At 49.5% G+C, this 23501-nt stretch overlaps 1 protein-coding gene across 1 annotated transcript in view; it reads left to right on the plus strand.

Moving 5' to 3' along the window:
* LOC136960468 (leucine-rich repeat-containing G-protein coupled receptor 5-like) overlaps positions 1-22797 on the plus strand; it is a 41152-nt gene extending 18355 nt beyond the window's left edge. Inside the window, exons 3-18 of the mRNA XM_067254969.1 lie at positions 3390-3461; positions 4663-4734; positions 8207-8422; positions 10357-10428; positions 14078-14146; positions 14257-14328; positions 15263-15334; positions 15591-15659; positions 16344-16415; positions 16672-16737; positions 16831-16902; positions 19931-20002; positions 20145-20270; positions 20911-21044; positions 21167-21250; positions 21390-22797. Coding sequence (XP_067111070.1) covers positions 3390-3461; positions 4663-4734; positions 8207-8422; positions 10357-10428; positions 14078-14146; positions 14257-14328; positions 15263-15334; positions 15591-15659; positions 16344-16415; positions 16672-16737; positions 16831-16902; positions 19931-20002; positions 20145-20270; positions 20911-21044; positions 21167-21250; positions 21390-22522 — 2473 coding nt within the window. The 3' untranslated portion in view covers positions 22523-22797. The remainder of the gene's footprint in view (positions 1-3389; positions 3462-4662; positions 4735-8206; positions 8423-10356; positions 10429-14077; positions 14147-14256; positions 14329-15262; positions 15335-15590; positions 15660-16343; positions 16416-16671; positions 16738-16830; positions 16903-19930; positions 20003-20144; positions 20271-20910; positions 21045-21166; positions 21251-21389) is intronic.
* Positions 22798-23501: the final 704 nt, after the last annotated feature.

Raw genomic sequence — 23501 nt, forward strand, 5'->3', positions numbered from 1 at the left:
AGGAAGTCAGTCAAACTCAACAAGGAAACATCAAATGACATACACCGTACAGTTCATATTTCCTTTCAATAAATACGTCTTTCTGCCAGAATGCCAGGAATCAAGACTAACATCTTTATTCTCATTGTCAGTGTTTGAATGTGAATAAGTATAAATGGTAATCTTAGGAATGAAGAGACACTGAACGTGATCTTTAAACACTTCGATACCAGCCATCATAATCTGCTGGGATTCGGACTAGTCTCCAGAGTGCAGCTGCATCAGGAGGCTCTCCCCTTATTCACACAGTGACTCGGACTAGTCTCCAGAGTGCAGCTGCATCAGGAGGCTCTCCCCTTATTCACACAGTGACTCGGACTAGTCTCCAGAGTGCAGCTGTATCAGGAGGATCTCCCCTTATTCACACAGTGACTCGCACTAGTCTCCAGAGGGCAGCTGCATCAGGAGGCTCTCCCCTTATTCACACAGTGACTCGCACTAGTCTCCAAAGTGCGGCTGCACCAGGAGGCTCTCCCCTTATTCAGACAGTGACTGTGGCTAGTCCCCAGAGTGCAGCTGCACCAGGAGGCTCTCCCCTCATCCATGCAGCGGCTCCTCCCTCTAGTAGAGTGGAGAAAGCATTCACAGAGGTATTCTGGGTATCCAGCACAGCTGAGCTCTCCAGGAAAAACCAGCAGCTCCCTCTCCCCCTCTCCGCCCCCAGCGCTCTAATACAGTGATCGGGCAGGGTGATGACAGGGTGGAGGGCAGTGGAGGCTGTGGTGGGGGCTGTAGAGGCTGGGGGGCCAGTAGAGGCTGGGGAGCATGAGGGGCCTCATGTGTATCTGAAGGGGTAGCAGGGAAGGGATTTGAGAGGAGAGTGTGAGAGGGTTAGCAGGAACTAGGTGTGTGTGTGTGCCCGTGCGCGCGGGAGTTGGTTTCATGTCGCTTATGTGCAGCTGTTTTGGACACAGTGTGACAGGTTGTGTGTGGGTGTGTGAGTGTGGAACCTATCAGTTACATTGAGCTTTACATTCTGGAGTGTTTACAGTTCTGTCGCAGCGCTACGTGGACCACCAGCGGGCGACGTCAGCACCACGCCCCCAGCCAAGAGGGGGTGAGACCCTGACCCCCTGAGACCCTCTCTCAGAAGGCATACTTAACATGGACACAGAGAGGGTGCATGTGATGCTTTGGTTGTGGGGAGGTGTGTGGTGTCCTGTTCCCCCCCCCCTGTGCAGCATAGCGGAACTGGGTCACATGTCAGAGGGTAGTAGTGGTAGTAAAAGTACGGCACCCAGAATAGTTCACCCCTCACTCTTGCTTTTTTTCCGATTCACACTTTGCATCTTTCCATCATTCTGTCTGACCCTCGACCCTGTACTTTTCCTTTCAATTTTCTCTCTCACTGCTCAGTCCCTTGTACTGGTAAGAAAAGATCTGATGAAATGGTGGCTTGACTGTGCGGGTGTCTGTGTGTCAGCACAAATATGTGTTGTATTTGGTCTGTGAGTCTGACTGTTTCAAATCAATTAATCGAGATCACCCTGAGGTTCACTCTCCAATGATGTCATCCACTTAGACATTATGACGAGTTGTGTGTGTCTGGTAAGGTGCAGTATGTGTGTGTGGCTAGTAATCCGAAGGTTGCCAGTTCGATTCCCGGTCATGCCAACTGACGTTGTGTCCTTGGGCAAGGCACTTCACCCTACTTGCCTCATGTCCCTGTACTTACTGTAAGTCGCTCTGGATAAGAGCGTCTGCTAAATGACTAAATGTAAATGTAAATGTGTGTGTGTTTATGCTTTGGGGGTGAGGGCCCTAAAATATCAGTACAGTCTGACATATTTAGCCCAGTTTCTTTCAGCAGAACGGCAAACTCATTACCACTAATAGAAGACAGATATAAAATACTAGACACATAAAAACCACCTGGACAAGAAGAGTTTGAAACACTGTGTTCTCCAACGTAGAACAAATCAGAGGTAAAAAAATGTCTACGTAGAAGGAGAGGACAGGGGAGGAAAGGAGAAGAGAGATGGGCTGTAGGTGTGAGAAGGTAGATACAGAGAAAGGGGGTACGGGGGGCGAGGTGAGAGGGAAAGGAGACAGAGCTATGTTTGCCTTGAGTTGCGCACACACGAATAGAGCGCGTTTGAAGTATCTCCCATACCCCTTTCCCCCCCATCCCCATCGAGCCCCCCCCCCCCCCTCCACCTGGACGCAGTGTGACCCTTCAGAGACCTGAACATGACACTCTGAGCTATTCCCGTCCCCTGGCATCTGTATGTGTGCGTGCGTTGATGACAGTGTGTACGTACGCATGTGTGTGTGTGTGTGTGTGGGCGTACGTGTGTGTGTGTGTCCATGCTCCCTCCTCCAGCCTCTCCACAGCCTCTCTGGGTGGGGGCGAGATTCAGCACCTGCCCGTTAAAAACAACACTACCGCAACAGGACACCGCAGAGGTGCATCTTGGGTATTTGCAGATCCCTGCCCTCTCCCGTGACCCTCCTGGACAGCCTTCCCCTGCCCAGTGGCCCCTGGCTGACTCCAGGCATGAGGGAGAGGCATCCCTGCCTCTTCTTCTGCTGCTGGTTCTCCCTTCAGCTGCAGTAATGAATGCCCTCAGCATGCCAGTGTTAGCGCTGTGAAAACAGAGACGATTGCCCTCGTCCAAGTATTGCACTAGCCTCTCCTCTCTAGGAGATCTCAGACACAGACAGACAGACACACACCGACACTGAGAGGGGTGTGTGTGGCTCGTCACTCCCCCCCCCCCCCCTGTATGGATCCACAGTAGGCTGCCATCTAACCATCAGTCCTGAGAATGTGGTCTCGTTTCCATGGTTGCAAGGCCAGCAGCAGCCCTTCTGCCTCGGTAAAAATCAGAGTTTGCATAAACACAGTAATCTCTCAATCTCCCATCCAGTTAGTCTGATATTTTTTATGTAAATACCAATTGAATATGTATATTTGTGTGTGGCTGGTGGGGTGAGGGGGGGGAAGGGGGTGATGATCAACAGATGAACGACAGAGACAGACAACCTACTCTCTCTCTCTCTCTCTCTCTCTCTCTCTCTCTCTCTCTCTCTCTCTCTCTCTCTCTCTCTCTCTCTGTCTCTGTCTCTGTCTCTCTCGCTCTTTCTCTCTCTCTCTCTCTCTCTGTCTCTCTCTGTCTCTCTCGCTCTCTCTCTCTCTCCTTCTCTCTCTGTCCTGCCTCTCTTATTGGAACAATTGATTCCCTCTCCTTCCAATTACATTTTAATATTGGGCAGTTTATGTTGGCGTATTACTTTCACTACAACATTATTTGACTTTTATTTTTTATTAACTCCACATGACAAGAAAACTAAAACATCATTCATCGTCCTTTCTTTCTCTCCTTTTCCTCCTTCTCTCACTTTCACAGACGTCTTGCAGGGAATGACTTGACTTTCATCCCCAAAGGAGCGTTTGCAGGACTCTTCAATCTCAAAGTTCTGTGAGTACCCATGACGCACACACACACACACACACACACACAATCCTTTCTGGTGTTTTCTTAGTGAAGTGCTTTTCAGAAGAACGTGACCTGGGTTCAGCATCCTCTAGCCACCTCAGGAGACAAGGATCAGTTGATCTTCTGCAATCTGTCATTAGACCAATGTGTGTGTAATTTACTGTAATTGGTGTTAAAAAGGGTTATTCCTTGGAAAATATTGGAAAGTAATTTCTACCACTTGGAGAAAATTGACTGAGAATTGGAGTGTGAAAAGTAGATTGCTGTGGCGCAGACCTGCCAGTTAATGGCTAACTTCATGGATGACAGTTCCCTACCCACTCCAGTTACCTGGCTAGATAGATCTCTCTGAGGGTTCACCTTACAGCAGCCCGGGCCGGAGGTGGAGGGAGTGTACATGTATGTTTCTGCAGCTCGACTAATACATAAGAAGTCGACAGAAAAATCTAGTCCTGCCAAATGATTGTCATGTGACAGAATATTTCAGATTTGACCTATGAGTTTGGAACAATGAGTGACCCACTAACTTATTATAGACCTTGTAGATCCAAAGTCAAATATCCCCTGGTCTCTCCCTATCTCTCTCCCTCTCCCTCTCTCTCTTTGATGGTATAAGTACCGGGTCTAATCACTGGCAGCCTGCAACTTGTAGGGTTTTATACCTAAATACACATGTGAAAGCAACGACCAGCTTTTCATTTATGATGGAGCAGCCAGAAACATCTGGATCAGTCTTGGTGCGGCTCTCATAAAAGTACACAAGAACCTGTTTGTGACACTCAGAAACAAATGTTTAAGGAGCGTTCGCTTTGTAAAACTAAATTTCCTGTGAAAGTGTGTCTTTTTATGGAGCCACGGACATATAGAATCATATATCAACTACCTAGTATGTCAACGCGGAATGTCTCTGCCTCCTCCTCGTCCCTCTTCCTCCCTATCTATCGCTTCCCCGGCACTGTCCTCTCTGCTTCTCTGCATGCCTGTCTCCTTCTCTCCTTCCTTCCCTCTCAGGCCCACTTTCTCCTCTCACACGTCAGTCCAGAGGGATGAATGAATAGTCCTGCCATCATAACGACACACTGACAGAAACACTTTGATTGTTCTACATTTGCAAGGCAGGTAAAGGTGTCCTATGAGTGCTTCATCGACCCTGACACAGTATTTCTGTTCTTCCATGTTCTAGGATGCTCCAGAACAACCAGCTGCAGCAGGTTCCTGGAGAGGCCCTGCAGAATCTACGGAACCTCCAGTCCTTGTGAGTACAACCCCACCCTTCCAACGCTGCCCTGGGATATTAAAGAAGCCTCCCCTTTTCAGGTCGACTCACAATTAGAGTGAGCTACCTGACTACCATCCCCATTATCCTGTCTCTATCGCTCTCCCTCCCAGTCATTCCCTGCTCCATTACGCAGGCTGCAGTGTATAGTGTGACTGGCTGTATTGGGGCTCTCATACAGAGAGAGACAGAGGTATCAGGCCCGCTCCATTAGAGGACAGGGCTTTTAATTACGATGCCAAGCACAGAGGGCGGAAGGTTGGAGGGGGAGGCCTGGGGGGCGGGTCAGAGTATACAGGAGAGCTGGAATTGAATCTAAATCAATTTGGGGCCATAGAGGAGCAAGCTTTGATCAACAGGGAAAGAGAAGAGGAGGGAAGATAAGAAGGTCTGAATGGCCAGCGAGATAGTCTTTCACTCCGGTCTGACTGGAAGAATCTGCCCCTTTCTCTACAGCCTCCTCTCTCCCTTTCTCTCTGCTCTTTGCTTTCCCCCCCGAAACACATGTGGAAGATCAGTCGAAGATCACGTTTGTCTTGAGTATTGTCCTCCTTCACTATCCCTCCTCTCTCTCCCCCTCTCCTTCCCTCCTTCCCTCCCCCTCGCTCTCTTTTCTTTCCACCCCCTGTCCCTCTCTCCTCCTCCATCCCTCCCAGCATTGGGAGAACAGAGCAGCCATTGTAAGAGGGACAGATACTACTGGTTATCTCCACCAACAGTCTTCTTCAGGAGGAACTAATGGACAGACTCTTTTACTGGCTTTTGTTCCCTAAATGTGGCCTCTGGAGGGAGGGAGCGATGGGGAGGCAGGGAGAGGGGGAGGAAAGAAAGAGATTGACTGCGTGGAGGGAGAAAGAGAGGATAGAGGGCTGGGTATGAAGAACCGAGGGAGGGAGGAGGACTAAGGGGTGGAGGTGAATGGATAAAGGTGATGAGGGAGGGACACAGAGATCCAGATAGAGGGATGCCAGGGGGATGAGTAGGAGGGTGTTTGATATAACCTGGGCCCCGAGGGCCAGACACCTACCTGACGGCTCAGATAAGAGCTGCATGCGGCCCGGCTGTTTTCGCCGTGGACACAGGAGAGAAGAGAGCGTCTTCCCGTCTCTCCTCACACAACCCTCCCTTCTGCCCCGTCACCTCTTCCCTCCTGCTCCCTCCCTCCTTTCCTGTCTTCTCCTCTTACCCCCTTCTTCCCTCCTCCATCCTTTCCTTTCCCCCATAAACATACATGTAGAGCTGCAGGCCACGGAATCCTCCGTGAAGGCCGAAACATGATCCATGCCATATTTACTAAACACACTTCTGTCAACAACTCAGAGCAAAAATACACACATAAGCCCCATTGAATCAGGGAGAAGAGAGCTAAATAGTTTGGCTGTGTGTTCTGGTCGGAATGACAACCTCCCCATCCTCCCTTGCCGTGTGTGTGGTCAGAATGTGTGCAGCCACACTCACATGCTCACACACACACACACACGCACGCACACGCACTCAGTGGTTCAAGGCTAGGTGTGATTCTTCTGTACCGTCAATCACACTCCAAATGAGAGCTCAGAGCACACAACTCCTGCCCCCCCTTCTACCCCCCCCCCCCCCCCCACCACCACCACCAAATAATCAACCCTCCACACCAACCACCTACCAGCCTCCCACCCCACCCTCTCTCCCCCCTCACAGCAGATGTGCAGATTCGTCCCTGGGGAATGTTGATTGGAGTGTGGAGTTTCCACCCCGGACCACCTTGCTAGCTCCAGTCCTAGGAGATGAGAACCAAAAGAGAAGCAGGATGCTCCACAGAGACATGATGGAGTGAAGGACAGTGTGTGTGTGTGTGTGTGTGTGTGTGAGGGGGAGAGAGAGAGAGCGCTGAGCGGGGATGACGGCATGCAGCTGGTGCAGGCGGCTCTTTAAGTGTGTCCATGAAAACGTCTGCGCTTTCGATAAGTAGCGCTCTTTTCATTCGAGTGGTCCCCTTGTCCAGCCCCCCCCCCCTGTCTCTCCCTCCCCCAACCTCCCCACCCCTTCTCCCCCCAGGCTGTTGAATTTGCTGAGCGGTAGAAGGAAAAACAGACAGACAGGCAGATAGACAGGCAGGCAGATAGACATGGAAAGGAAGGCAGGCAGGCAGGCAGGCAGCCTCTTGAGATGAATTGAGGCTTGAACGGGCCTACTCTGCACTGAGGCCTCTCCTGTTCCTTGTGGCAGGTTTACTGTCAGGCCTGTGAAGGAGGCTAGCAGGAGCCCTCATACAGGCCTTCTACATGTCTCTCTTTGAAGAGTTGAACCGAGGTTGTGAGACCAGTAGGGAGACAGGGATTTGGCTTGGCTGGATATAATGACACATCCCTATGTTAGCTTTGGATGGGGAACAGAGGCAGTGGTTATCGCTTGGTCAAAGATTTTGATTTGTGGGGGATTTGCAGTCCTAAAATCTGACCACAATTTGGTTTCTCTATCACGTCTTGATATTATCATTATCACCACCATGGTTATTATTACGATGTGTTTATAGTGTGTAGAGAACCCAGGACAGGCAAGGCTGGGCTGTGGCCTTAAAGACACACTTGAGTTTATTGAAATAACCTTGTCATGTTTGGAGAGGAGGTAACTCTCTCTCTCTCTCTTTTTGACCCTGCCATCCTCTCATTAAAACACATTGTAAGGCAAAATGCACCAATGCTCAGATAAACGGCTGTGTCCCGTCTGCGAGGAGAAGGAGAGGAGCAGAAGGAGAATGGTGGAGGAGGAGAAGGAGGAGGAGGGAAGGAGGAGGGGTGAAGGAGGGTGGAGGGAAGGAGGAGGAGGGGGGGGTGAAGGAGGGTGGAGGGAAGGAGGAGGAGGGGGGGGGTGAAGGAGGAGAAGGAGTAACTTGTTGGCAGCCTAATAAGGAGGATAAAAAAAAAAGCCTGACTAGAATAGTAGATAGAGGGCGTGTTGGGTCCGTGTCCGAGGCATGTTGGAGGCGTGTGTGGCGTGGCGACCAGACGGCTAAGCCTGAGGGCGTCAGCGGGAGAAGGATAAATATACGAAACGTGTCTTTAGAGTTGGGAGTGAGGGCCAGCATCTAGCCTATAGACAGCTTCATGTCTGTGTTACACTGTCGTCGCTGGCACACGTGCACCCACACACACGCACGCACACACACACACACACACACAGGCATGCACATACACACGTCATGCTCACACGTACGCCTCGTGCCAAGCCAAACGTTCCTTCCGACTACAGCACAGCCAAACTTGGAATGAGAGAGTCTGTCAGTCTGGCCCAGTGGAGAGGGGTTGTACCATGTTCTGGAGTTCACTAGTGAGTTCACGGCAGGATTGAGAGTACTGGAAAGGGCCTTTTTATAGAAGTCATCACAGTAAGAAGTTCATGTTATCCGAGGATTTGTTCTTGTATTCTGACTTATTCTCTCTCTCTCCTTCATTCATCCCTCCTTTCCCAGGCGTCTGGATGCCAATCACATTTCCAGCGTCCCCCAAGGCTGTTTCTCAGGCCTTGTGTCCCTGCGCCACCTGTGGTTGGATGACAATGCCCTGACGGAGGTTCCAGTCTATGCCCTGGGCACCCTGCCCTCCCTGCAGGCCATGACCCTCGCTCTGAACCGCATCACGCACATCCCGGACCGAGCCTTCGCCAACCTCTCCAGCCTGGTGGTCTTGTGAGTACCAGGACCCCCCTCTCAATCTCTCCATCCTCCGTCCCCCTCCACCCTCTGAACTCACCTCACACATCCCCCCCCCCCCCCCTCCCCACACCATATCCTCCTCTCTCTCCACCCATCCTACCAGTCCAACTCCAAAGCCTTGCCCACCCTCACTTCCTCTCCCCCCCCCCTGTCCTCACTCTCCTCCTCTCCCCTCCTCCCCTCCTCCCAGCGTTTATTTATCAACACACAGAGAGTCCATTCACTCCCGCCCTCGGCCGCAGGATGGTATTTATTGACAGACTTTAGAAAGGAGGAAAGAAAGGAAAATGGAATGAAAGAACAGGATGTTCCCCCGTGTTCCCCCTCTCCTGCATGTCCCGAGGGAACTCCAGTTGGTCAGCGTGTTCCCGGCCGTCTGTTCATCTGTCAGCAGTCACACAGTCAGCCTGTCGAACACACATCCAGCCTGTCCAGTGCCAGCCTGTCAGGCAGTGGCTGTTGTTAGTGTTTGAATCCCAGCCCTCTGACAGGAGAAGGTCTGGAATCATCTGGAGAGTGTGTGAGTTTAGATAGTCAGTTGGTGAGAGATGCGCCGGAAAGCCTGAGAGGTCTAGGTGATGCTACGCCTCCTCTTCTGGCCCTGTCTCCTCAGTGGGTCTCGCTGCTAGCAGAGTACCCTTGGGATTACAGTGTGACTGTGTGTGTGTGTGTGTGTGTGTGTGTGTGTGTGTAAGGAAAAGGAAGCTCAGAAGGCTGATTCTCGTGGTTCAGCTTCAGATAGAGCAGCTAGGAGCACGGAGGGATGGAGAGAAGTAGGGATGGCGCCGATTGTTTTCCTGGCAAACTTCCGCCCGCCGCAAAGTCCTTCTTGCCCTGGGGGCATCCGCTCTAACCCCGGTCTGGGCTGGAGCGCTGCCCTCCTGACTCCCTCCTCTCCCCTCCCTACTCTGGCCCTCTCAGGCCCCACCTACCCTCTCCTCCCCCCCTAACCACTGCACTCCCCCACCTACAGTACTTCTCTCCTGCCCCCTCAACCCCTCCATCCCAACCCCTCCACACACACACAAACACACTCACAGACATTCTCCCTGCCTATCTCTATTGAGGACCATCCGAAATCCTACACCAGGCCCATTGTCCAACCTCCACATTCTCTCCTTTTTTTCTTTATTTCTCTTTCTCTCTCTAAGAATATCATAATAAAGGAGGATGAAATATATTATTTGTCTGACACATTTTTTGGCTTGAAGATTGTGTGAAGTTCTGTTTGTCCTTCAAGATAGAATATTAAGTTCCCATTCTCGGCTTGACACGCAAACACACACACGCACACACACACACACACACACACGCACACACACACATACACACACACACACACAGCTAGTGACAACCATGAGTCCCTGTTTGTTTTCGTCTACAGAGAAAGATTTCATACTCATTAAACTTGTCAAACGCTCCTAAATCTCTCTCTATGGTCTTCTAGTCTCTCTCTCTTTCTCTCTCTATATGTCTCTCTTTAACTCTCTCTCTCCCCTCTAGTTTTCCAGGTGTCACTCGGAGTTAATTGATGGTTGTGTTGTTGTCTTTATTCTCTCTAATCAACCATGTTACCAAGCAACAGTTGCTAGGCTTTTTTCACTGTAGGCACGTCCATCTCTCCATCCCTCCCTCCCTCCGTCCGTCCCTCCATCTCTTCTCTGTCTCTAATGCTATTCTGTTTGAAGTCAGCCTGATGTTCTCATGTCTCCTACACTGCTGCTAATTTGCATGTAATGAGCAAAGCTTTAGGAGGCACCGAGGGTACGGAGGGGGGGATGGAGATGTACGCCCCCACCACACTCTGTCTCTTTTGTCCTCCCCCCCTCCCCCTGGCCAATGGGGCGTGGGCTGTGGGGCTTTGGGGGGCGTGTGGGCCTGACTGTTCTCTTTGCGTTCCTCTGCAGGCATCTGAATAACAACAGGATCTCCTCTCTGGGAACACTGAGCTTTCAGGGCCTCCACAACCTCGAGACGCTGTAAGTTGACCCCTCATTACCATGCAGGACGGGGGCAGAAAAGGGGACATTTGAAGATTCCTTCCCGCCCTGCTCCTCCCCCTCCCCCCCCCCCACACCTCTCCCTCCTTTTTACTCCTCCTTGGTTTCTTTCCTTTCTTTTCACTCATCTTTCTTTTGGTTTCCTTCCTACCTACTGCCTTTTCTTTTCTTTCCGGACAACTCTCTTTCGCTATCTTTTCTTTCAACCTCTTCCTCTATCCCCCCTGTCCCATCTTCCTCTCTCTCTATCCTTTCCTTTTGCTACTCTAACAAACCATACACAAGCACCCCCCCCCCCCATATCTGCCTCCTCCTCTGCCCCCTCTACCAGTTGTACTTAAGTTGTGGTCCCAGTGGACTAAACCCTCTAAGGCTGGTGGAGTGTATAGCTTGTGTATTCGTGTGTGTGTGCTGTAGACCATATCAAACCCTTCTCTATGGTCCAGCAGATGCTTATCTGCTCCTCTGAAGAGTTCCTTCTTTTTGTCAATCAGTCAAGAGAATCCTTTACTTCACATTACACATTGGCCTGCGGGCTTTTAAACATTTCTGTGATGTTCTGGTCCACAGACTTCCAGCTATCTTTCTAGCAAGCATGGTAACTCAGTGACTTGGTATTAGCCAGAGTATAGGCTTGCTCTATCCTTAAACACTGCACTTGTCCCCCACCCCCAAATCTGTAACACTAATGGCAGCAGATGCTTAGATACAGCAGGCATATTCTTCTCTGGGAGGGGGCCTCTGTCTTAGCACAGTGGGACACACACACACACACGCACAGACTTACACGTACACAACAACACACACACATTAACTCTCAGTGTGTCAGATGAGATCTATTCAGTGGTGTGGACAGGCAGTGGCTGCTCATTAGCCCCCCGCGTGCAATGTTTAGAAAAGCCCTTCATCCATTAGTCACTCTCATAATGGACATGCATTCATATGGACACACTAGCCTGAGCAAAAGGTTGAAATATTTCAAATTCTGGCAAATGTTCTCCAGACAAGCTCAATCAAGCACAGCACAGGTATCAAATATGACTCCAACTTCCACTAGTCATGTTTAGTCAGGCACACTGGAGCCACAAGTTCACCGAGACGACAAAGGTAGCCCTATCAAGAGAGGAGGGTACTATAGCAGTTGCTAATGAGCGTTTGCTTTAGTCTGCCTGGTATGTGCTGGTGCCAGAAAAGCTTAAGTCGTACTCGGCTAAATGTATGCAGTCACAGTTCTGGTCCAAAGTGACCTACTTGGTGTATAGACATGGAAGGAACAGGTCATGCACCACTGTAAAGGAGACCTACCTTGCTGCAGAAAAATGTTGGAGTATAACTGTAAAACTTCTGCTTACTCCACAATGTTTACACTGTGTCTTAGTGCTGGTTTATGCAGCAGTATTAGCTGTATACAGTTTAGCTGGATCATAGGCATGACGTCACCTGTTTAATCAAACAACCTGAAAATATGACATACCTCTGCATGACAAATGGCCTAGGAAGGAATTAGCTTGTCAAAATGACCATTATATTCTTCCTCTGAACCGCAGAGCCGTTCTCTCTCTCTGTCTCGCTCTCTCTCTGTCTCTCTCACACACACACACAGACTAATGTTGCTCATTTGGAAACCTTCTAACCTGGTGTAAACTGTCTTGGTGTGCGGCCCCTAGCTCAGTAATAATTATTGTCTGTACATACTCACACATGCACACACACCACACACCGACACATGTTATACCAGTGTTACTGTAACAGACTACCTTCAAGCAGCTGCAACATCTCCTCCTCCTCCTCCTCATCTTTAACCTGTGGACTTTGTGCCCCCCCCCCCCCCCCCCGCCCCCCACCTTGACCCAAGTGACCTGTCGTGAACACACGGGTGTTGCTAATCAGCAACCTCTAATCACCTGATGCAGAAAAGCTATGGCTGCAGATTGGACGGTATCACCTGTCCTCTATGACATCATCAGGCAGACCCACCAGTGAGAGGACAGAAGAGCTGAAACAGTCCAATCAGTGCTCAGCAATTTGGAAGCCACAGCAGCAGCACTCTCCCCACCTTGAAGCAATTTGAACGTAGTGGTATTTTCACAATCGAAGAGTTTGTTCCAGTGTGTTGACGTGAGGGAAGGAAGAGCATCTGGCTAAACACTTGGTCTAGGACGAATGCTGCTGCACTGGCCACACAAAAACACACACATAAACACACTCAGCAAACACACACATGCACGCGTACAGACACACAACACAGCCACCTGCACCCCAGAGAAGGATCACAGAGTAGCCTGATGAGAACCAGGTGAAGACCTCACCACTGATGACAGGATGACAAGAGGATAAGACAGAGAAAGAGGAAATTAGAGAGGAAAGGAGTAAAAAAAATATATAATTTCATAATTTTTTGGTCACACGATGATTCATTGAGGTAGTTGTTATGGAAACGTTACAGCATGTTTCTGCGTTTGCTGGCTACTGGTCACCCACAAGCTTGGTTCAGGCTTGGACCATGAGACTACAGGACCTCTTGATGGTACAATTTAGACATGTATGCCTACTAGTCACAGGCCTATAAAATCCCAATATTTTACATATCTCAAACCAGCTCTACTACATTGCGAGGATCAGTCCTATGTGCTGGAGCCTGTAGGTTATTTGTGTGTTTGTGTCTAGGGTTTGTTTGTTTGACTGTTTGCTTTCGTAACCCTGACAGCAAGACTCCGGTCACCAGCCCAAACATTCTCACACTCGCTTTGTTTAAGGACAGGAAACCCTGCTTACATCATTTCCCGGAATGCTTCTCACCGTTCTGTAAATCAACCATGGAGATATGGGTTCTGAGCAGGATGTCTGACTTGACTGGACTGAGGGCCCTTTCTGAGGGTCTCCGGCCCATCCCTTCCTTGAGTGACACACAAAGGTTCAGCTTGAATACCATGTTGATACACTCATCCTTTATAATGTTTAGTCACTGTTCCAGCATGAATGGATGGGTGACAGCCCGTAAAGGAAAGCAGTCCTTTCACCAGCGCTGTCATGTACTATCAGTGATGTTGTGATTTAAGAAGGGGAGGAGGCCAAGTAGCGAGGGAGGGAGGAAGAATGGAAGGAACTTTTGAAACACAACCAGAAGTTTACAAACAGGAAGCAGGTCCTGTGAGAACATCAGCAGTGTTTACGTGGCATGTTGAGGAACACCATGATATTATGAGCCTGTTTCTGATAGGCTCCCGTCAACCTGACCCCATGAGAAAGAAGGGGGGAGGTAAGGAAGGAAGCAGGGAAGGTGATGATAGTCCCCCCTATGCTGCACCTCTAGACTCTGGAACACACAGAGGTGTGACTGTCTGGTGTGGTAAACTCGTAACAATTCCTTGGTAAGAAAACCAGCCAACTTTACCACAAAATCATTGCGTTCCTTTAGCCCGCTGCTATACTTAATCTGGAAGGGGGTTATTCCCAACATGAAGGCCATATCTGGTAGTTGTCTGTCATCAGTACCATATTAAAAACTGTTTATAAGGAACTAGGGTTCATAACTATATAGTGGCCCCAAGAGTACATAACCACACCAGTAACCTAACCCACCCCTAATTGTTCTCTCTTTCTTTCACCCTCCCTCCCTCTTTTTCAGGGATTTGAACTACAACAGTTTGGAGGAGTTCCCTGTTGCTATCCGAGCTCTCAGCCACCTGAAGGAGCTGTGAGTACAGCATGCTAGCATGCTACCTCTCTTCAGCAATGCTAATGCTGCCCTGACCCCTGACCCTCCCTGGTCCCTCTCCAACCATGTGTCTAATATTCCCTTTCCAGGGGTTTTCACAGCAACAGCATCCAGTCCATCCCCGAGCATGCCTTCACGGGAAACCCCTCTCTCCTGACAATGTAGGTTACCATGCTAACGTGCTAAGCTAATCACGCTAGCTAGTCTACTATCCACTATCCTTGCTGTATAGACATGCTATGCTAATCATGCTAGCCAGTACTACTCTACTCTGCATTGTCCTGTGTGTGGGGGCTAAACTGTATAACCAACACCTCTCTACTGCATGTCCTGTATGTGTTTGCGTGAAACTGTAGCATGTTTCACTGTTTGTCCGGGACTCTCACTGTTCTGAGAGATTGTATAAAGGCCTATCCTGAACCGTAACTCACATATGGCTGCTTTATAAATTGTCCCATAAGCGAATGTACAACCATTCACCGTGATATACTGTATATGAAGAACGTTTAAATGACAACTGCAGCACATGTGGCAATCTGAGTTTGACAACACGATTGAGTTTGATTTAGAATTCATCCAATCAGATTTAAAGGTTGATGGCAGCGCCCCTAAATCTCCAGTTAATGCCTGTGGTCTCGCTCATGATATTGTGTTTTTTAAACCAAGTAAAAACATCTTATAAAGTACATGTTGTTCTCCTTTTATTTACTGGGGCCACATGATGTATTATATTTGTTTGCGATCTGTTTTTGCTTATGGAGGGATTGGCTTGTCCTTAAACTATTCCTTAGAGAGTTGTTTAGGGTACCACAGCCAAATCAACTATCTCTCTGCCCTGATTCATCATCTCCAATGGTGGACGAATCTTACATGTGCACTAGACCTGGTCATATAATCAGAACTCCTCCTTCCCTTCTTGGGTTATATTCCAATTTCCCCTCTGCACAGTGTCATAAGATAAGCAATGATGTATGTCCTAGAGTGGATATTGGAACAGTAGGATCTATCCACGTCTCTGGTGTTTGAGTAAAACCCTGTGTGTGAACATCTGTCTGGTCTTGGGCCCAGGTTAAGCCATGCTCCTGCTTCTTACAGATTCTTCTATGACAACCCCATCCAGTTTGTGGGCAGATCAGCGTTCCAGCATTTGCCTGAGCTTCGTACACTGTGAGTCACGTGCAGTAGTGCTCCGTTTCAACTGCGGTACTTCTGAAGAGTTATGCCGTCGATTTCCACGATGTTGCTGAAATCCATAGTTCAGAGCATCCTATTTGTACACACACAACTTTTCATTCTAACACCTCCGGGGCTCTCTCTCTCATTCTCTCCTTTCTTGTCTTCTTTTGCTTTTCACCCTCTCTCTCTCTCTCTCTCTCTCTCTATCTCTATCTCTCTATCTCTATCTCTCTCTCTCTCTCTCCAGGTCTCTGAATGGAGCAGCAGAGATCACAGAGTTCCCAGACCTGACTGGCACCATGAGCCTGGAAAGCTTGTGAGTCCACACACAGGCATGCACACACACACACACACACACACACCAACATACACACACACAGACATAAACAGACACGAACACACTGACCCCAAGCACCAATAGCTCTGCTTTATTTGCTGTTATAACCAGATGTCAGTAAAATATTTTCACACAGAAAATGACTTTCAAAGACCACAAACACTAATAAACGTGAAGTCGGTAATACAGCCTAACCAAAGAACGGGGAGGGAATTTTTAATATTCATACCATTTGTTTGTTGGTGTAACCTTCATAAGACCGACATGGTTTGCTGTTGTAGCTCACTACCCAGGAGCATGTTGGTGTACCGGAGTGGAATGTGAATCCCAGTTTAATATGGTTATTCTAACCTGGGTTGGTTATTATTGTATGCTTTGCTAGCTTGGTGGTGTGAGGTATAGTCTGTGATATTCCCCATCGTAACTTTTCTTTACGGGTCTAGGGATTTGGAATAAATCAGTATGAAGTTTGCTGGTTTAAAAGATTACACGTTATCAAGTGTTTCAGCACATTATTTTGAGACAAATATCATAGCATGTCATCTCTAATAGAAAGGTGTTGGATGTGTTCCAAACAGTTCCACAGGTCTAATGATGAAGATTCTGGTGATGATGAGAAGGCGATTAAGATGGTTGTGATTATGATCCTTTTTCCAACTACAGAACCATCACTGGAGCCAGAATCACCTCTCTGCCTCGCAATGTTTGTGACCAGTTACCTAACCTGCAAGTTCTGTGAGTCCCCCTCATGACCGACATAGACACAGACACACTTCTAATTAACGTTACACTGTTTGGGTAAATCAGGGAGGAAAACCATGACCTTATATTTATTTCACCATACTATAATACACCCCCCACTATACGTATATATGCCCTGATTGGCAACCATAAACTTTATCTCTTCACAAACACTTTGACATGTTCTGTCTTTCCTATTTGAACACGTTCTTCCTCAGAATAAACACGTCTCCCTCTCTTGTTACCATAGAGACCTGTCCTACAACCGGATCCAGTCTCTTCCCAGCCTCAGGGGCTGTGAGAAGATCCAGAAGATGTGAGTGTTCCCACCTCATGCCTAGTCTGTGGATCCATACAGACGCTAACATGACGTTTATAAGCCTAACGTGATGATCCTGTCCCCTTACAGTGATCTGCATCACAACGAGATAGAGGAGGTTCATGAGGACACTTTCCAGGGCCTGGCGTTGCTACGATCTCTGTGAGTGGTCATTAGTGTCTGCTCGCTAGGCTACGTTGACGATACTTGGATAATGTTGGCTAGGTTAGAATGATGTGAAATCCACATATCAACCCCTAGCCAATCCTTGCCCAAAGGATCGATCCCTCTAATACTAGGTGTTTAGCACACCATGACAGAACACTGGCAGAACTCTGAATCCCCATAGTTATTTTGATTTCACTCCAGTCTGATATTGGTTGATATTGACTGTGTAAAGTTTCTCACGTTTAAAATTCTTGTGGTTTGTTCCAAACTGTTGAATGGAGAAGGTAAATCTAATGACCTGACCCTGAAGCCAACATGTTTGAACCCTGAGAGGACTTTCCAGGTTTCATGTGAGTGGTCGTTGTGTTTGTGTGTGGGTGTTTGTGTGTATATGTGTGTGTGCGTGTGTGTCTGGCATATAGCTGTGTGTTTACAAACATACACTCCTCCTGTTTACCCTCCCATCATCTTGTTTCCATCCCCCTGCCACCTTCTTACCCACAATGCTGTGGGTGGCCGTGGCCTTCAAATTTCCTCCCTGCTGCCCTTCAGTACAAACATCTTTCTTCTCTACCCTACTCCAACATCTAATGCACATCAGTCATTTTCCATTTAATTATTACCATATGCGTGACACGGAACAGTAGTCTAATCATATGAGCTTGCCCAGTTAATTGTATACATTTCTTGAGGAGATGCCAAATCTGCTTGTATGCATGCTGGAGCGAGCTGAATAGCCCATTTGGTTCACAGTTTGTTCCTTTCAGCCTGTCAGTTGTCATGCTAGTCAGCTAGTCCACCTTTTCCAGCTAGCTGACGGGGCAGTAAAGGTCTAGGGTAATGACAGCAGGATGCATCATGGCTAATTAGGATCCAGCCCGCTTGCTTTACACACAGCTGTGCACAGGCCTGTCTGGGTAACCTGTATAAGTGCCTGTTTGCTGATTGCCCCCCCTCCCCCTCCCTTTTCTCCACCCGTCTTCCCCCAGTACAATTACAGCTGCCTCCGATCCCAACCCAGTCACCTGTAAACGCTTCCAAATGACATCATCAGTGCTGAGAAGCCGGGCGAGGGTTCTAATTGGCCGTTGCGTTCTCGGACACGTCCCTAGCTGGAAGAGAGGAAATATGACTTGGCCCCTGGAAGCCCCCTAGACACACACACACACATACACACACGGTGTTCCCAGTAAGGCTGTCTCTCTCTCTGCTGCGAGGTGACCTGTGGTGAGCACACTCAGGATAGCAGTGATGATGTCACAGTTGGCGCTGCGTCATGGCAGGCAGGCCGGGCCCAGGGATCCTGCCGGGGACTCTGGCGCCGCTACGTTTGAGGGATCATTTTACCTTCCAGTGGACATGAAACACATATACGTGCTGTTGCCAGGAGCCATTCTAAATAGGGGGATGGTGGGATGGGGGGATAAAAGGAGGTGAGGGGGAGCGGTGTGCATGTCTGACTGTCCCAGGATATCCTCATCAAAACGTTTTGAACGTTTCAAAGTCTTTTATATCGTGCATGTTTTCTTTTCTCGTTTTTTTTCTCCTGAGATGGCAAAGCTACTCATGTTCTCACTCTCCACCTTTTTATGTTGTCCTTGGGAGCTTTGACTCCTGAGCACACTCAGGGAATGTCAGGGAGGAGGAACTGATCAATGGAGAAATGGAGAATTGCTTAGTAATAGTAGTAATGGATGGTTAGATTGAAGAGTGGAGGTGTGGAAGGTGAAGGGGTAGAGGGCTACAGTTAGGGGATCTGAAAGGTGAACGAGCGGAGGGATGGATGGGCTGGAGGCTGCAGACTCTGTGGGTTGCAGAATCATGGGGCTGCAGGGCGTCAGGCCATCTCATTTTACGGCCCTCCTTAAACCCCTGGCTCCCTCAGAGTGACGAAAGGGGTCAGAAACCTCCAATTAAGCAAGTAATGTGCTCAATGAGGCTTATAGGCACACATTCACAGTGGTAAGAATGAGAGAGAGAGAGAGAGAGAGAGAGAGAGAGAGAGAGAGAGAGAGAGAGAGGAGAGAGAGGGAGGGAGAGGAAGGAAGGAAGAATGAGAGTAAGAGGATTGTGTGTGTGTGTGTGTGTGTGTGTGTGCGTGTGCGTGTGCGTGTGCGTGTGCGTGTGCGTGTGTGTGTGTGTATAGAGATAGACAGAGGGGTTCAAAGAGAAAGAGAGATTGAGACCATAGTCCTTCACTTTAGGTCTTTTGTCTCAACCATTCAACTCCAAACCTATGTAGAATTTGAGATTATGGGATCACAGATTCCCTGGGATTAGAATTACACCACATCAAACAAAGGATTCTCTGTTAAAGTAGGTCTCATGATGCTTACACACACGCACGCACACATAAAAGACTAGTAATCCCCCCCATAACCAAGGCACCTCACAACCACCACGTCAACCACATCCAACAACCTGTCAGATATCAAACAGTCCCAGTTGGAAGGACCATCTTTCCAAACCACCTCTGCCACAAATGTAGACGCCTCTCAAATGTGTCGGACATGACTGTGAAACGAGCATGAAAGGAAGGGTCCTGTGTTTGAACCCCGGCTCCTGGATCCTGCTCATCTGGTTAAACCATATCACCTTCCTCTTCCTCCTCTCGCTCCTCTTCCTCCACCCTCTTGACCTCCTGTAGGCTCCCGTAGCCCCTACAGATGGGGCTGGGGCTGGGATGGCTGTTGGACCGCTTGTTCTTTCCTATCAGATTGATATCACACATGTATGAGTCAATCTGTCTGGGAGGCAGGGAGGAACTCTCTGTACTCTGGACAGTCTGACTGGAGGATCTCAGCTAGTAAATCAAGTCAGAACATGTCCAGAACAGAGGGTCCAAAAGCATCAGGAGAAAGCCGAGCACGATCTGAACAAAACACCGCTCACTTTTATAGAACAATGAATGTTGATAGAACCATGAACGTGACTGAAGGGGGTGATAAAGACAAGGTATGGTACCAAAAAAAAACTGGCCCTGGAACGTGGAGGATGTGATTTGCTCTGTTTTCGTTTGTAGAGACCTGGCATGGAACAAACTGACACTTCTGGACGAGCAATCCTTTACCAGCCTCCCAGCCCTGGCCAAACTGTGAGTTTCTTCTCCTCTCCTCACCTATTCTCTCCTGTCCTCACCTCACCTCTCCCATCCAGTCCTCTCCTCCCCTTATCTGTGTGTCTAGATGAATGCTTTATGTATTCTTAACTGCTGTCACCCCTCCATCTCTCTCCAGAGACCTCACGTCAAACCAGCTCTCCTATCTGCCCGTGTCCGGTCTCCATGGTCTGACCCAACTCAAACTGGCTGGGAACACAGCACTGCACGAACTTCTGGCTGCGGACAGCATGCCAAAACTTAGGTGAGTAGGAGGAGGGCGATGTAGGATGAGGTTGATAATGCAAACATTGAAAATGAGGGTCGGTAAGGAACAGAGTGGCGAATGCAGGAGGTATATCCTCACCTCTTCCAAGACTTTCATAAATTCATGTTTTGAACACAGAGACACACAAAACATCTCTGTGGTTAGCAACATGAAGAGAGAAACAAGCTAAGTCAAATTCAAACTGCCTCGGCTGGAGATAAATGCCACATGCTCAAGGTACCCATCCTGCCTCCGTTTTAGGGCATGAGGACAGTGCCACAGCATCACGCGTGTACACAGACGCTCATACGTGATGTATCTCTGAGGGCATTTTTTCAAACACATTTGATTGGTTGGGTAAAGCAGGCAGTTCAGGAGCCTCAACCTTAGAAGAGAGTGACTTAAGGGCGGACATATTTTTGTTCTACAGGAAACATTATGGCCAAAAGGCCTTATATATAAACATTAAACACTGGCAGATCTCCCAAGCTATGATCGTGCCGTTTGGAGAATGATAACATGTCAGATGGAAGTAGATAATTTAACAAGTATGTTGGATATTGTCTATAACACACATCTGTGTGTGTGCGTGTCTCTCTCTCTCTCTGTGTGTGTGTGTGTGTGTGTGTGTGTGTAGGGTTATGGAGCTGCCCTATGCGTTCCAGTGCTGTGCATTCGTCTCTTGTGAGAAGCATGCAAATCCCTGGGAGAGAGAAGATGGCACTGGCAAGGAGGAGTTTGCCAGGAGAGATGCCATTTTGACCAACCAAGGTGGGACCTCACACATTAGCAGTGTACTGAAATCAGTGGATGGAACCAAACACCCTCTACCACTTTGATCATCAATAATCTAACATGGCGGGGGTGTGTGTGCGTGTGTGTTTTGTTTTAAGAAGACCACGACCTAGAAGACTTCCTGCTTGACTTTGATGACGAACCCAAGTCTCACCACTCTGTTCAGTGCTCCCCAGCACCAGGTACAAACACACACACACAGACACACACACATACACGCCTACACACAAATACACACACACAAACACAGCATAAGTGATGTTAAATACTCCTCTCCCTCCTTCCTGCCAACCTCCCTCCTTCCCTGCTTGTCTCCCCCAGGTCCATTCCGTCCCTGTCATCACCTCTTCGGCAGTTGGCTGATCCGTGGAGGGGTGTGGCTCATTGCTGCTCTCTCATTGGTCAGCAACGGCCTGGTGATGGTGTCCATCTTCTTGTCGCCCTCCTTCCTGACCCCCGCCAAACTCCTGATCGGCCTTCTGGCGCTGGTGAACTGCATGATGGGAGTGTGGAGCGGCGCTCTAGCCGTGGTCGACGCCCTCACCTACGGAACCTTCGCCCGCTACGGCGCCCAGTGGGAGAGCAGCGCGGCCTGCCGCATCACCGGCTTCCTGTCTGTGTTCGCCTCGGAGACCAGCCTCTTCCTGCTGACGGCGGCGGCCCTGGAGCGAGGGCTGTCGGTGCGTCGGGGGAAGGGGGGCTCGGCGGGCACCATGCCTGGGGAGGGGAGGGGGTCCCTGGGCACCGTGAGGCTGGTGGCTGGGCTGTGTTTCCTCCTGGGGCTGGCCGTCACCCTGCTGCCTCTCCTAGGGGACTACGGCGTGTCGTCTGTCTGCCTGCCTGTGCCCAACACGGAGCCCTCCAGCCTGGGCTTCATGGTGGCCCTGGTCCTGGTCAACTCCCTCTGCTACCTCATCATGACCGTCACCTACACCCGGCTGTACTGCCGTCTGGAGAAGGGCGAGCCAGAGGACCTGGGAGACTGCTCCATGATCCGCCATGTGGCCTGGCTCCTCTTCGCCAACTGCCTGCTCTACTTCCCCGTGGCTTTCCTCTCCTTCTCCTCCCTCCTGCGCCTGCCCTCCGTGGGCCCCCTGGTGGTGAAGGCCGTGCTGCTGCTGGTGGTGCCCCTGCCCGCCTGCCTCAACCCCCTGCTCTACCTGCTCTTTAACCCCCACTGCCGCGAGGACCTGGCGCTGCTGGCCAAGAGGACTCGCGGAGCCTTCCGGAAAGTTCGCCGCCTCAGTCGTGTCTCGCTCAGCTCCGAGGATGCAGAGAAGCAGTCATGTGACTCTACGCAGGCCCTGGTGACCTTTGGAGGTGGATCAAGGGAGGAGGAGGAGGAGGAGGAAGATCATAGGGGGAAGGTGGGGTCACAGGTGACCAATAGCAACTCCACTGCCTCTGAGCCACACCCACACCAACCATCTGTTGCCTTTGTGCCTTGTCGCTAGGCAACGCCACCAAACACCAACTGCCCCCCCTTCCCCAACCCCTCCCCCTTCTCCCTGTGTCCTTACACCCCCACCACAGGGAGAAAAAGACAGACACACAGACAGAGACTGCATCCAGGCAGCATATGTAGCCAGAGAGCCTAGACTCTTCTACATCCATTCATGAGAAAGAATGTCCATAACTTCCTGCTTCTTGTGAACATCAAAAGTCCAGCCCTATAGATCGATCTCTCTAGCTGCTGTGTGTTCTGGTCCATCCTCTCTAGTTGGACCGACTCTACCCAGGAACACTGCTGGGAGGGGATGGAAAGGGTGGGGAGGGGAGGGGAGGGGATGGGAAGGGCGGGGAGGGGATGGGAAGGGCGGGGAGGGAGTGGATCAGTGGTGATGGAGTGAAGGGGCAGCATCCCAGCATATGTACAGGTATATAGTTCTTCAGCAACCTGGGGAAACACGTAGCACATGAAAGCTCTTATCTTTTTTGTGGTCTCAACTGGTGTGGACACCTTCAGGACTAGACCTGGTCCCTGGAGGGGTGGTTCACACCTGCAGACGGACACACAGCACACCTGTCTCTGGAACACCCAGACCGATTCCTTCCTTTGAACTCCTTCAGTCCGTGGCTACCATCACAAGATGTGCATCCTTGTTTTAGTCACCCAGGTATGCTGTACACTCACAGACGGACAGTCTTATAACATGTTGCATCAGTGAGGCCATTATAAGCTCATCTACTGCATCTTAGGCGTTTCACAGTACTCACTCGTCAGAAAGACGTTTTGTAGATTCATATGTACAGACTGTAAAGTAAACTTTACTAGACTGTAAAGTTTCAGTTGTGATTGTGACTGTAAAAGTAATTGTGTTGCGAACCGCAGGTGAAGTGAATGTGTCTGTGTGTGTGTGTGTGTGTGTCTTGTGTTCGGGTCTCATGTTGTTTGTTGACAGTTTGCTCTTCTTCAGTTTGCACAATCATGTT

This window comes from Osmerus mordax, chromosome 17, assembly GCF_038355195.1.
Source record: "Osmerus mordax isolate fOsmMor3 chromosome 17, fOsmMor3.pri, whole genome shotgun sequence".
In the NCBI taxonomy this organism is placed as follows: domain Eukaryota; kingdom Metazoa; phylum Chordata; class Actinopteri; order Osmeriformes; family Osmeridae; genus Osmerus; species Osmerus mordax.